This window comes from Lates calcarifer, linkage group LG10, assembly GCF_001640805.2.
Source record: "Lates calcarifer isolate ASB-BC8 linkage group LG10, TLL_Latcal_v3, whole genome shotgun sequence".
NCBI classification, from domain to species: Eukaryota; Metazoa; Chordata; class Actinopteri; family Centropomidae; genus Lates; species Lates calcarifer.
The window spans coordinates 18326228-18339132 of NC_066842.1; the positions used below are offsets into that span (position 1 = coordinate 18326228).

The window sequence follows — 12905 nt, forward strand, 5'->3', positions numbered from 1 at the left end:
CCTCATGTGAGGACAGAACCCTGAGATACCTGGACCTCTCCTTTGAGATGACTTGTTATCCTACACCTGGACTGTTCTTGGATTAGCCTCTGAATTTCATCCTGCTTGTGATCATTGCAGAGACCTCTCCACCAGGTGTCCTCAGCAGACTTCCTGATGGTATCATCACATTCAAATGCTTAATGCTTACTTACTTGTGTATTGGGAAACAGCCACGCTCTGTCCAACAGTATGGTGGTCACCTGCCACTGCAGTAACAGTTACTTCATACTGGACACCAGCAGTCAGGTTACTGATGGTTATAGATGTTTCTGACACATTATCAGTCAAACTGAATTTTCCATCTGTCCACTGTACTCTATAGAAGGAGCTGTTTCCTTCTGGTTTAGTCCAGTTCAGAGACACAGAGGATGTGGTGAAGTTAGTGACACTGAGATTTCTGACTTCTTCAGGCTCTGTGAGTGCAGGATAAATACACGATGGGGGAGAGGAAAAAGACATTTAGAGCCAACAAAGAAAGAACGACTCACTGTGACAAGTACAAAACACACAACTGAGTGTATTTGATGACACAAGAGCACAGCTGCTCAGCCAAAGAAGCTACAAATGATAAAACTTTTCTACTTATACCTGGTCCTAAAGAGGAGAGGAGAGGACCAAGTGGGACATAAGAGGACATGTAAGAAAATTTGTATCTCTTAATTGTGATGTCCCTGCTGACTACAAAAAGCACACATCAGTAACATTTGTAAATCAAATATGATTTTTCGTTTCCCGATCTTCATAAAGAAAATAGTTTCATCATTTGTTTTTGTGAAGTAACTGATTCCCCCTCAGCTATGATTGAGATGAAAACTAAAACAACTACAGCAAGAAAATAGAAATTTGCTACAAACGTTCACTTGGACTCAAGGATGAACCAAAGACATTTTGGTGGCCAAAGGTCAAACGTCAAAGTTACTGTGACCTCACAAAACAAACTTTTGACCCTAAAAAAAAAAGAACTGGACTGGTTGGTGGAGGTATACGACCACAAGGTGGTAACTCTAGTTCTTAAATGAAGCAGTCAAACACAAAACAGCGTTTCTGAAGCACCAGGATCAACAAAAACTATATTCATCATCTTACTTGTGTAATGAAAAATCTCTGCCGTGTCACTCTGTTTTGTTATCTCCAACCACTGATATGACAGTAAAACTATACTTCACTCCAGCAGTCAGCCCAGTGACATTCATTTTTGTTTCATGGGCAATGACACTCTGCTCACTGCTTCCATTAGTCCACTGTACTCTATAAAAGGAGCGCTCTCCCTTTGGTTCAGTCCACATCACAAATAAAGAAGATGTTGTGATTTCAGTGATGTTGAGGCAACAGACCACTTCAGGCTCTGTGAGGAAAATGTGTTCAATGGGCAAAGACTTTTAAAAATCATTTAATGGTGCATCTACTGTGCAAACAAGAGACATGTCGCCCCAGCAACATCATCAAGCTGCTTCATTCTCTCAGTCTCTGCCCAGAAATCTCAGCCAGACCTATGGAGCAAAACCAAAACACGACCAACACAAATCCAAACCTTTGCCTCACTGCTGAACTCTCTCATCATCACTGTGGTCCAGTTCAACAGCATCACTGCAGCTGATGCTTAAAACAGCCATCAGTGCAACCACCAACTGTCTCACCCTCATGTGAGGACAGAACCCTGAGATACCTGGACCTCTCCTTTGAGAGGACTTGTTATCATACACCTGGACTGTTCTTGGATTAGCCTCTGAATTTCATCCTGCTTGTGATCATTGCAGAGACCTCTCCACCAGGTGTCCTCAGCAGACTTCCTGATGGTATCATCACATTCAAATGCTTAATGCTTACTTACTTGTGTATTGGGAAACAGCCACGCTCTGTCCAACAGTATGGTGGTCACCTGCCACTGCAGTAACAGTTACTTCATACTGGACACCAGCAGTCAGGTTACTGATGGTTATAGATGTTTCTGACACATTATCAGTCAAACTGAATTTTCCATCTGTCCACTGTACTCTATAGAAGGAGCTGTTTCCTTCTGGTTCAGTCCAGTTCAGAGACACAGAGGATGTGGTGAAGTTAGTGACACTGAGATTTCTGACTTCTTCAGGCTCTGTGAGTGCAGGATAAATACACGATGGGGGAGAGGAAAAAGACATTTAGAGCCAACAAAGAAAGAACGACTGACTGTGACAAGTACAAAACACACAACTGAGTGTATTTGATGACACAAGAGCACAGCTGCTCAGCCAAAGAAGCTACAAATGATAAAACTTTTCTACTTATACCTGGTCCTAAAGAGGAGAGGAGAGGACCAAGTGGGACATAAGAGGACATGTAAGAAAATTTGTATCTCTTAATTGTGATGTCCCTGCTGACTACAAAAAGCACACATCAGTAACATTCGTAAATCAAATATGATATTTAGTTTCCCGATCCTCATAAAGAAAATAGTTTCATCATTTGTTTTTGTGAAGTAGCTGATTCCCCCTCAGCTATGATTGAGATGAAAACTAGAACAACTACAGCAAGAAAATAGAAATTTGGTACAAACGTTCACTTGGACTCAAGGATGAACCAAAGACATTTTGGTGGCCAAAGGTCAAACGTCAAAGTTACTGTGACCTCACAAAACAAACTTTTGACCCTTTAAAAAAAAGAACTGGACTGGTTGGTGGAGGTATACGACCACAAGGTGGTAATTCTAGTTCTTAAATGAAGCAGTCAAACACAAAACAGCGTTTCTGAAGCACCAGGATCAACAAAAACTATATTCATCATCTTACTTGTGTAATGAAAAATCTCTGCCGTGTCACTCTCTGTTTTGTTATCTCCAGCCACTGATATGACAGTAAAACTATACTTCACTCCAGCAGTCAGCCCAGTGACATTCATTTTTGTTTCATGGGCAATGACACTCTGCTCACTGCTTCCATTAGTCCACTGTACTCTATAAAAGGAGCGCTCTCCCTTTGGCTCAGTCCACATTACAAATAGAGAAGATGTGGTGATTCCAGTGATGTTTAAGCAACAGACCACTTCAGGCTCTGTGAGGAAAATGTGTTCAATGAGCAAAGACTTTTAAAAATCATTTAATGGTGCATCTACTGTGCAAACAAGAGACATGTCGCCCCAGCAACATCATCAAGCTGCTTCATTCTCTCAGTCTCTGCCCAGAAATCTCAGCCAGACCTATGGAGCAAAACCAAAACACGACCAACACAAATCCAAACCTTTGCCTCACTGCTGAACTCTCTCATCATCACTGTGGTCCAGTTCAACAGCATCACTGCAGCTGATGCTTAAAACAGCCGTCAGTGCAACCACCAACTGTCTCACCCTCATGTGAGGACAGAGCCCTGAGATACCTGGACCTCTCCTTTGAGAGGACTTGTTATCCTACACCTGGACTGTTCTTGGATTAGCCTCTGAATTTCATCCTGCTTGTGATCATTGCAGAGACCTCTCCACCAGGTGTCCTCAGCAGACTTCCTGATGGTATCATCACATTCAAATGCTTAATGCTTACTTACTTGTGTATTGGGAAACATCCACGCTCTGTCCAACAGTATGGTGGTCACCTGCCACTGCAGTAACAGTTACTTCATACTGGACACCAGCAGTCAGGTTACTGATGGTTATAGATGTTTCTGACACATTATCAGTCAAACTAAATTTTCCATCTGTCCACTGTACTCTATAGAAGGAGCTGTTTCCTTCTGGTTCAGTCCAGTTCAGAGACACAGAGGATGTGGTGAAGTTAGTGACACTGAGATTTCTGACTTCTTCAGGCTCTGTGAGTGCAGGATAAATACACAATGGGGGAGAGGAAAAAGACATTTAGAGCCAACAAAGAAAGAACGACTCACTGTGGCAAGTACAAAACACACAACTGAGTGTATTTGATGACGCAAGAGCACAGCTGCTCAGCCAAAGAAGCTACAAACAACAAAAAGCAAGAAAAAAAATGCATTTCCTGCAGAAAATGCAGTGTGAATGCTGATAGCTGAATGGATTGCCAAAGCAATGCTGGAAAATGTCAGAAAAAACTTGAAATGCAGAAGAAAAGTTGAAAGCCTGGAGTAATCTCTGAAGCAATGCTTAAAATGTAATAACAATAGCAGAATACCAAAATAGCAAAATTGCAGGAAAAGCAAAATAGTATAAATAGTAAAATTCCTTGTTGCTTCATTGAACGGAGGAGCCTGGGATCAGGCCACCAACCTTCTGATTGGGAAGCACCTGCTCTACTTGGTGCACCACTGAAGCCCACACTACAAAGATCTTGAAAAATGTGCGTATATATAGATCTCTCTGGTACCAAGATTTAAAAATAAAGGTTTTTTGTTGAGATGTTACTATTTTCTGTGAGAGCTTGAGTAGTTGAGCATGAAAATATACAGCATGTGATCACACTCCAAACACAACAGCAGATATGGCCAATTAAAGAAATGAGAAGCACAGGAGAACTCCACACTCCAGCTGGTCATGAGACACACTGATAAATCCACCAAGAAGCTGTATCAACCCCAACTAAAACATCCAAGTCTCCTAAACTATACACTTTTAGCATATAAAAAGATACAACATTAAAAGATCACAGTCTTGGGAACATTTTAAGCCATAAATTGAGTCTCTGCTTGCACGTATGCCAGACTAGTGAGCTTGCAAAGTTGAGTGTTTTTGAATAAAGTTGAGCTGAGCTCCCATACAATCCCATTAATTTTTTAAATAATGAAACATAAATATAAAATTGGCCATAATTAGCAGAAAAAGGTGAATACATGCAGAAATGTCCTAAGAGGGCAGAAGATTTTGCAAAATTAATTGTTTCTGTAGCACAAAGTATGCAGGAATAGCTAGCAACCAAAATAATGGACTTGTTATCCTGATGGTACCATCACATTCAAATGCTTAATGCTTACTTACTTGTGTATTGGGAAACAGCCACGCTCTGTCCAACAGTTTGGTGGTCACCTGCCACTGCAGTAACAGTTACTTTATACTGGACACCAGCAGTCAGGTTACTGATGGTTAGAGATGTTTCTGACACATTATCAGTCAAACTGAATTTTCCATCTGTCCACTGTACTCTATAGAAGGAGCTGTTTCCTTCTGGTTCAGTCCAGTTCAGAGACACAGAGGATGTGGTGAAGTTAGTGACACTGAGATTTCTGACTTCTTCAGGCTCTGTGAGTGCAGGATAAATACACGATGGGGGAGAGGAAAAAGACATTTAGAGCCAACAAAGAAAGAACGACTCACTGTGACAAGTACAAAACACACAACTGAGTGTATTTGATGACACAAGAGCACAGCTGCTCAGCCAAAGAAGCTACAAATGATAAAACTTTTCTACTTATACCTGGTCCTAAAGAGGAGAGGAGAGGACCAAGTGGGACATAAGAGGACATGTAAGAAAATTTGTATCTCTTAATTGTGATGTCCCTGTTGACTACAAAAAGCACACATCGGTAACATTCGTAAATCAAATATGATATTTAGTTTCCCGATCCTCATAAAGAAAATAGTTTCATCATTTGTTTTTGTGAAGTAACTGATTCCCCCTCAGCTATGATTGAGATGAAAACTAGAACAACTACAGCAAGAAAATAGAAATTTGGTACAAACGTTCACTTGGACTCAAGGATGAACCAAAGACATTTTGGTGGCCAAAGGTCAAACGTCAAAGTTACTGTGACCTCACAAAACAAACTTTTGACCCTAAAAAAAAAAGAACTGGACTGGTTGGTGGAGGTATACGACCACAAGGTGGTAATTCTAGTTCTTAAATGAAGCAGTCAAACACAAAACAGCGTTTCTGAAGCACCAGGATCAACAAAAACTATATTCATCATCTTACTTGTGTAATGAAAAATCTCTGCCGTGTCACTCTCTGTTTTGTTATCTCCAGCCACTGATATGACAGTAAAACTATACTTCACTCCAGCAGTCAGCCCAGTGACATTCATTTTTGTTTCATGGGCAATGACACTCTGCTCACTGCTTCCATTAGTCCACTGTACTCTATAAAAGGAGCGCTCTCCCTTTGGCTCAGTCCACATTACAAATAGAGAAGATGTGGTGATTCCAGTGATGTTTAAGCAACAGACCACTTCAGGCTCTGTGAGGAAAATGTGTTCAATGAGCAAAGACTTTTAAAAATCATTTAATGGTGCATCTACTGTGCAAACAAGAGACATGTCGCCCCAGCAACATCATCAAGCTGCTTCATTCTCTCAGTCTCTGCCCAGAAATCTCAGCCAGACCTATGGAGCAAAACCAAAACACGACCAACACAAATCCAAACCTTTGCCTCACTGCTGAACTCTCTCATCATCACTGTGGTCCAGTTCAACAGCATCACTGCAGCTGATGCTTAAAACAGCCGTCAGTGCAACCACCAACTGTCTCACCCTCATGTGAGGACAGAGCCCTGAGATACCTGGACCTCTCCTTTGAGAGGACTTGTTATCCTACACCTGGACTGTTCTTGGATTAGCCTCTGAATTTCATCCTGCTTGTGATCATTGCAGAGACCTCTCCACCAGGTGTCCTCAGCAGACTTCCTGATGGTATCATCACATTCAAATGCTTAATGCTTACTTACTTGTGTATTGGGAAACAGCCACGCTCTGTCCAACAGTATGGTGGTCACCTGCCACTGCAGTAACAGTTACTTCATACTGGACACCAGCAGTCAGGTTACTGATGGTTAGAGATGTTTCTGACACATTATCAGTCAAACTGAATTTTCCATCTGTCCACTGTACTCTATAGAAGGAGCTGTTTCCTTCTGGTTCAGTCCAGTTCAGAGACACAGAGGATGTGGTGAAGTTAGTGACACTGAGATTTCTGACTTCTTCAGGCTCTGTGAGTGCAGGATAAATACACGATGGGGGAGAGGAAAAAGACATTTAGAGCCAACAAAGAAAGAACGACTCACTGTGACAAGTACAAAACACACAACTGAGTGTATTTGATGACACAAGAGCACAGCTGCTCAGCCAAAGAGGCTACAAATGATAAAACTTTTCTACTTATACCTGGTCCTAAAGAGGAGAGGAGAGGACCAAGTGGGACATAAGAGGACATGTAAGAAAATTTGTATCTCTTAATTGTGATGTCCCTGTTGACTACAAAAAGCACACATCAGTAACATTCGTAAATCAAATATGATTTTTAGTTTCCCGATCTTCATAAAGAAAATAGTTTCATCATTTGTTTTTGTGAAGTAACTGATTCCCCCTCAGCTATGATTGAGATGAAAACTAAAACAACTACAGCAAGAAAATAGAAATTTGCTACAAACGTTCACTTGGACTCAAGGATGAACCAAAGACATTTTGGTGGCCAAAGGTCAAACGTCAAAGTTACTGTGACCTCACAAAACAAACTTTTGACCCTTAAAAAAAAAGAACTGGACTGGTTGGTGGAGGTATACGACCACAAGGTGGTAATTCTAGTTCTTAAATGAAGCAGTCAAACACAAAACAGCGTTTCTGAAGCACCAGGATCAACAAAAACTATATTCATCATCTTACTTGTGTAATGAAAAATCTCTGCCGTGTCACTCTCTGTTTTGTTATCTCCAGCCACTGATATGACAGTAAAACTGTACTTCACTCCAGCAGTCAGCCCAGTGACATTCATTTTTGTTTCATGGGCAATGACACTCTGCTCACTGCTTCCATTAGTCCACTGTACTCTATAAAAGGAGCGCTCTCCCTTTGGCTCAGTCCACATTACAAATAGAGAAGATGTTGTGATTCCAGTGATGTTGAGGCAACAGACCACTTCAGGCTCTGTGAGGAAAATGTGTTCAATGGGCAAAGACTTTTAAAAATCATTTAATGGTGCATCTACTGTGCAAACAAGAGACATGTCGCCCCAGCAACATCATCAAGCTGCTTCATTCTCTCAGTCTCTGCCCAGAAATCTCAGCCAGACCTATGGAGCAAAACCAAAACACGACCAACACAAATCCAAACCTTTGCCTCACTGCTGAACTCTCTCATCATCACTGTGGTCCAGTTCAACAGCATCACTGCAGCTGATGCTTAAAACAGCCGTCAGTGCAACCACCAACTGTCTCACCCTCATGTGAGGACAGAGCCCTGAGATACCTGGACCTCTCCTTTGAGAGGACTTGTTATCCTACACCTGGACTGTTCTTGGATTAGCCTCTGAATTTCATCCTGCTTGTGATCATTGCAGAGACCTCTCCACCAGGTGTCCTCAGCAGACTTCCTGATGGTATCATCACATTCAAATGCTTAATGCTTACTTACTTGTGTATTGGGAAACAGCCACGCTCTGTCCAACAGTATGGTGGTCACCTGCCACTGCAGTAACAGTTACTTCATACTGGACACCAGCAGTCAGGTTACTGATGGTTAGAGATGTTTCTGACACATTATCAGTCAAACTGAATTTTCCATCTGTCCACTGTACTCTATAGAAGGAGCTGTTTCCTTCTGGTTCAGTCCAGTTCAGAGACACAGAGGATGTGGTGAAGTTAGTGACACTGAGATTTCTGACTTCTTCAGGCTCTGTGAGTGCAGGATAAATACACGATGGGGGAGAGGAAAAAGACATTTAGAGCCAACAAAGAAAGAACGACTGACTGTGACAAGTACAAAACACACAACTGAGTGTATTTGATGACACAAGAGCACAGCTGCTCAGCCAAAGAAGCTACAAATGATAAAACTTTTCTACTTATACCTGGTCCTAAAGAGGAGAGGAGAGGACCAAGTGGGACATAAGAGGACATGTAAGAAAATTTGTATCTCTTAATTGTGATGTCCCTGCTGACTACAAAAGCACACATCAGTAACATTCGTAAATCAAATATGATATTTAGTTTCCCGATCCTCATAAAGAAAATAGTTTCATCATTTGTTTTTGTGAAGTAGCTGATTCCCCCTCAGCTATGATTGAGATGAAAACTAGAACAACTACAGCAAGAAAATAGAAATTTGGTACAAACGTTCACTTGGACTCAAGGATGAACCAAAGACATTTTGGTGGCCAAAGGTCAAACGTCAAAGTTACTGTGACCTCACAAAACAAACTTTTGACCCTTTAAAAAAAAGAACTGGACTGGTTGGTGGAGGTATACGACCACAAGGTGGTAATTCTAGTTCTTAAATGAAGCAGTCAAACACAAAACAGCGTTTCTGAAGCACCAGGATCAACAAAAACTATATTCATCATCTTACTTGTGTAATGAAAAATCTCTGCCGTGTCACTCTCTGTTTTGTTATCTCCAGCCACTGATATGACAGTAAAACTATACTTCACTCCAGCAGTCAGCCCAGTGACATTCATTTTTGTTTCATGGGCAATGACACTCTGCTCACTGCTTCCATTAGTCCACTGTACTCTATAAAAGGAGCGCTCTCCCTTTGGCTCAGTCCACATTACAAATAGAGAAGATGTGGTGATTCCAGTGATGTTTAAGCAACAGACCACTTCAGGCTCTGTGAGGAAAATGTGTTCAATGAGCAAAGACTTTTAAAAATCATTTAATGGTGCATCTACTGTGCAAACAAGAGACATGTCGCCCCAGCAACATCATCAAGCTGCTTCATTCTCTCAGTCTCTGCCCAGAAATCTCAGTCAGACCTATGGAGCAAAACCAAAACACGACCAACACAAATCCAAACCTTTGCCTCACTGCTGAACTCTCTCATCATCACTGTGGTCCAGTTCAACAGCATCACTGCAGCTGATGCTTAAAACAGCCGTCAGTGCAACCACCAACTGTCTCACCCTCATGTGAGGACAGAGCCCTGAGATACCTGGACCTCTCCTTTGAGAGGACTTGTTATCCTACACCTGGACTGTTCTTGGATTAGCCTCTGAATTTCATCCTGCTTGTGATCATTGCAGAGACCTCTCCACCAGGTGTCCTCAGCAGACTTCCTGATGGTATCATCACATTCAAATGCTTAATGCTTACTTACTTGTGTATTGGGAAACAGCCACGCTCTGTCCAACAGTATGGTGGTCACCTGCCACTGCAGTAACAGTTACTTCATACTGGACACCAGCAGTCAGGTTACTGATGGTTAGAGATGTTTCTGACACATTATCAGTCAAACTGAATTTTCCATCTGTCCACTGTACTCTATAGAAGGAGCTGTTTCCTTCTGGTTCAGTCCAGTTCAGAGACACAGAGGATGTGGTGAAGTGAGTGACACTGAGATTTCTGACTTCTTCAGGCTCTGTGAGTGCAGGATAAATACACGATGGGGGAGAGGAAAAAGACATTTAGAGCCAACAAAGAAAGAATGACTGACTGTGACAAGTACAAAACACACAACTGAGTGTATTTGATGACACAAGAGCACAGCTGCTCAGCCAAAGAGGCTACAAATGATAAAACTTTTCTACTTATACCTGGTCCTAAAGAGGAGAGGAGAGGACCAAGTGGGACATAAGAGGACATGTAAGAAAATTTGTATCTCTTAATTGTGATGTCCCTGTTGACTACAAAAAGCACACATCAGTAACATTCGTAAATCAAATATGATTTTTAGTTTCCCGATCTTCATAAAGAAAATAGTTTCATCATTTGTTTTTGTGAAGTAACTGATTCCCCCTCAGCTATGATTGAGATGCAAACTAGAACAACTACAGCAAGAAAATAGAAATTTGCTACAAACGTTCACTTGGACTCAAGAATGAACCAAAGACATTTTGGTGGCCAAAGGTCAAACGTCAAAGTCACTGTGACCTCACAAAACAAACTTTTGACCCTTAAAAAAAAAAAAAAAAAGAACTGGACTGGTTGGTGGAGGTATACGACCACAAGGTGGTAATTCTAGTTCTTAAATGAAGCAGTCAAACACAAAACAGCGTTTCTGAAGCACCAGGATCAACAAAAACTATATTCATCATCTTACTTGTGTAATGAAAAATCTCTGCCGTGTCACTCTCTGTTTTGTTATCTCCAGCCACTGATATGACAGTAAAACTGTACTTCACTCCAGCAGTCAGCCCAGTGACATTCATTTTTGTTTCATGGGCAATGACACTCTGCTCACTGCTTCCATTAGTCCACTGTACTCTATAAAAGGAGCGCTCTCCCTTTGGCTCAGTCCACATTACAAATAGAGAAGATGTTGTGATTCCAGTGATGTTGAGGCAACAGACCACTTCAGGCTCTGTGAGGAAAATGTGTTCAATGGGCAAAGAAATCATTTAATGGTGCATCTACTTTGACAAACTATTAAATTCGTTGCAACTGTGCAAACAAGAGACATGTCGCCCCAGCAACATCATCAAGCTGCTTCATTCTCTCAGTCTCTGCCCAGAAATCTCAGCCAGACCTATGGAGCAAAACCAAAACACGACCAACACAAATCCAAACCTTTGCCTCACTGCTGAACTCTCTCATCATCACTGTGGTCCAGTTCAACAGCATCACTGCAGCTGATGCTTAAAACAGCCGTCAGTGCAACCACCAACTGTCTCACCCTCATGTGAGGACAGAGCCCTGAGATACCTGGACCTCTCCTTTGAGAGGACTTGTTATCCTACACCTGGACTGTTCTTGGATTAGCCTCTGAATTTCATCCTGCTTGTGATCATTGCAGAGACCTCTCCACCAGGTGTCCTCAGCAGACTTCCTGATGGTATCATCACATTCAAATGCTTAATGCTTACTTACTTGTGTATTGGGAAACAGCCACGCTCTGTCCAACAGTATGGTGGTCACCTGCCACTGCAGTAACAGTTACTTCATACTGGACACCAGCAGTCAGGTTACTGATGGTTAGAGATGTTTCTGACACATTATCAGTCAAACTGAATTTTCCATCTGTCCACTGTACTCTATAGAAGGAGCTGTTTCCTTCTGGTTCAGTCCAGTTCAGAGACACAGAGGATGTGGTGAAGTTAGTGACACTGAGATTTCTGACTTCTTCAGGCTCTGTGAGTGCAGGATAAATACACGATGGGGGAGAGGAAAAAGACATTTAGAGCCAACAAAGAAAGAACGACTGACTGTGACAAGTACAAAACACACAACTGAGTGTATTTGATGACACAAGAGCACAGCTGCTCAGCCAAAGAAGCTACAAATGATAAAACTTTTCTACTTATACCTGGTCCTAAAGAGGAGAGGAGAGGACCAAGTGGGACATAAGAGGACATGTAAGAAAATTTGTATCTCTTAATTGTGATGTCCCTGTTGACTACAAAAAGCACACATCAGTAACATTCGTAAATCAAATATGATATTTAGTTTCCCGATCCTCATAAAGAAAATAGTTTCATCATTTGTTTTTGTGAAGTAACTGATTCCCCCTCAGCTATGATTGAGATGCAAACTAGAACAACTACAGCAAGAAAATAGAAATTTGGTACAAACGTTCACTTGGACTCAAGGATGAACCAAAGACATTTTGGTGGCCAAGGGTCAAACGTCAAAGTTACTGTGACCTCACAAAACAAACTTTTGACCCTTTAAAAAAAAGAACTGGACTGGTTGGTGGAGGTATACGACCACAAGGTGGTAATTCTAGTTCTTAAATGAAGCAGTCAAACACAAAACAGCGTTTCTGAAGCACCAGGATCAACAAAAACTATATTCATCATCTTACTTGTGTAATGAAAAATCTCTGCCGTGTCACTCTCTGTTTTGTTATCTCCAGCCACTGATATGACAGTAAAACTGTACTTCACTCCAGCAGTCAGCCCAGTGACATTCATTTTTGTTTCATGGGCAATGACACTCTGCTCACTGCTTCCATTAGTCCACTGTACTCTATAAAAGGAGCGCTCTCCCTTTGGTTCAGTCCACATCACAAATAGAGAAGATGTTGTGATTCCAGTGATGTTGAAGCAACAGACCACTTCAGGCTCTGTGAGGA

General features: G+C 41.6%; 1 protein-coding gene across 50 annotated transcripts in view; it reads right to left on the reverse strand.

The window, feature by feature from the left end:
- Window positions 1–12905, reverse strand: part of LOC108875356 (receptor-type tyrosine-protein phosphatase eta) — a 51151-nt gene that overhangs the window by 16468 nt on the left and 21778 nt on the right. For 5 of the 50 annotated variants that reach the window (XM_051073485.1, XM_051073465.1, XM_051073474.1 and 2 more), the window contains exons 5-11: window positions 12636–12896; window positions 11702–11962; window positions 8313–8573; window positions 6632–6892; window positions 4951–5211; window positions 1874–2134; window positions 195–455 (exon numbers count right to left, since the gene is read on the reverse strand). In XM_051073485.1, coding sequence (XP_050929442.1) covers window positions 195–455; window positions 1874–2134; window positions 4951–5211; window positions 6632–6892; window positions 8313–8573; window positions 11702–11962; window positions 12636–12896 — 1827 coding nt within the window. Of the gene's footprint in view, window positions 1–194; window positions 456–1873; window positions 2135–3554; window positions 3816–4950; window positions 5212–6631; window positions 6893–8312; window positions 8574–11701; window positions 11963–12635; window positions 12897–12905 lie in introns of all 50 variants that reach the window. The other 45 variants (XM_051073505.1, XM_051073491.1, XM_051073477.1 and 42 more) reach the window with 32 other exon arrangements.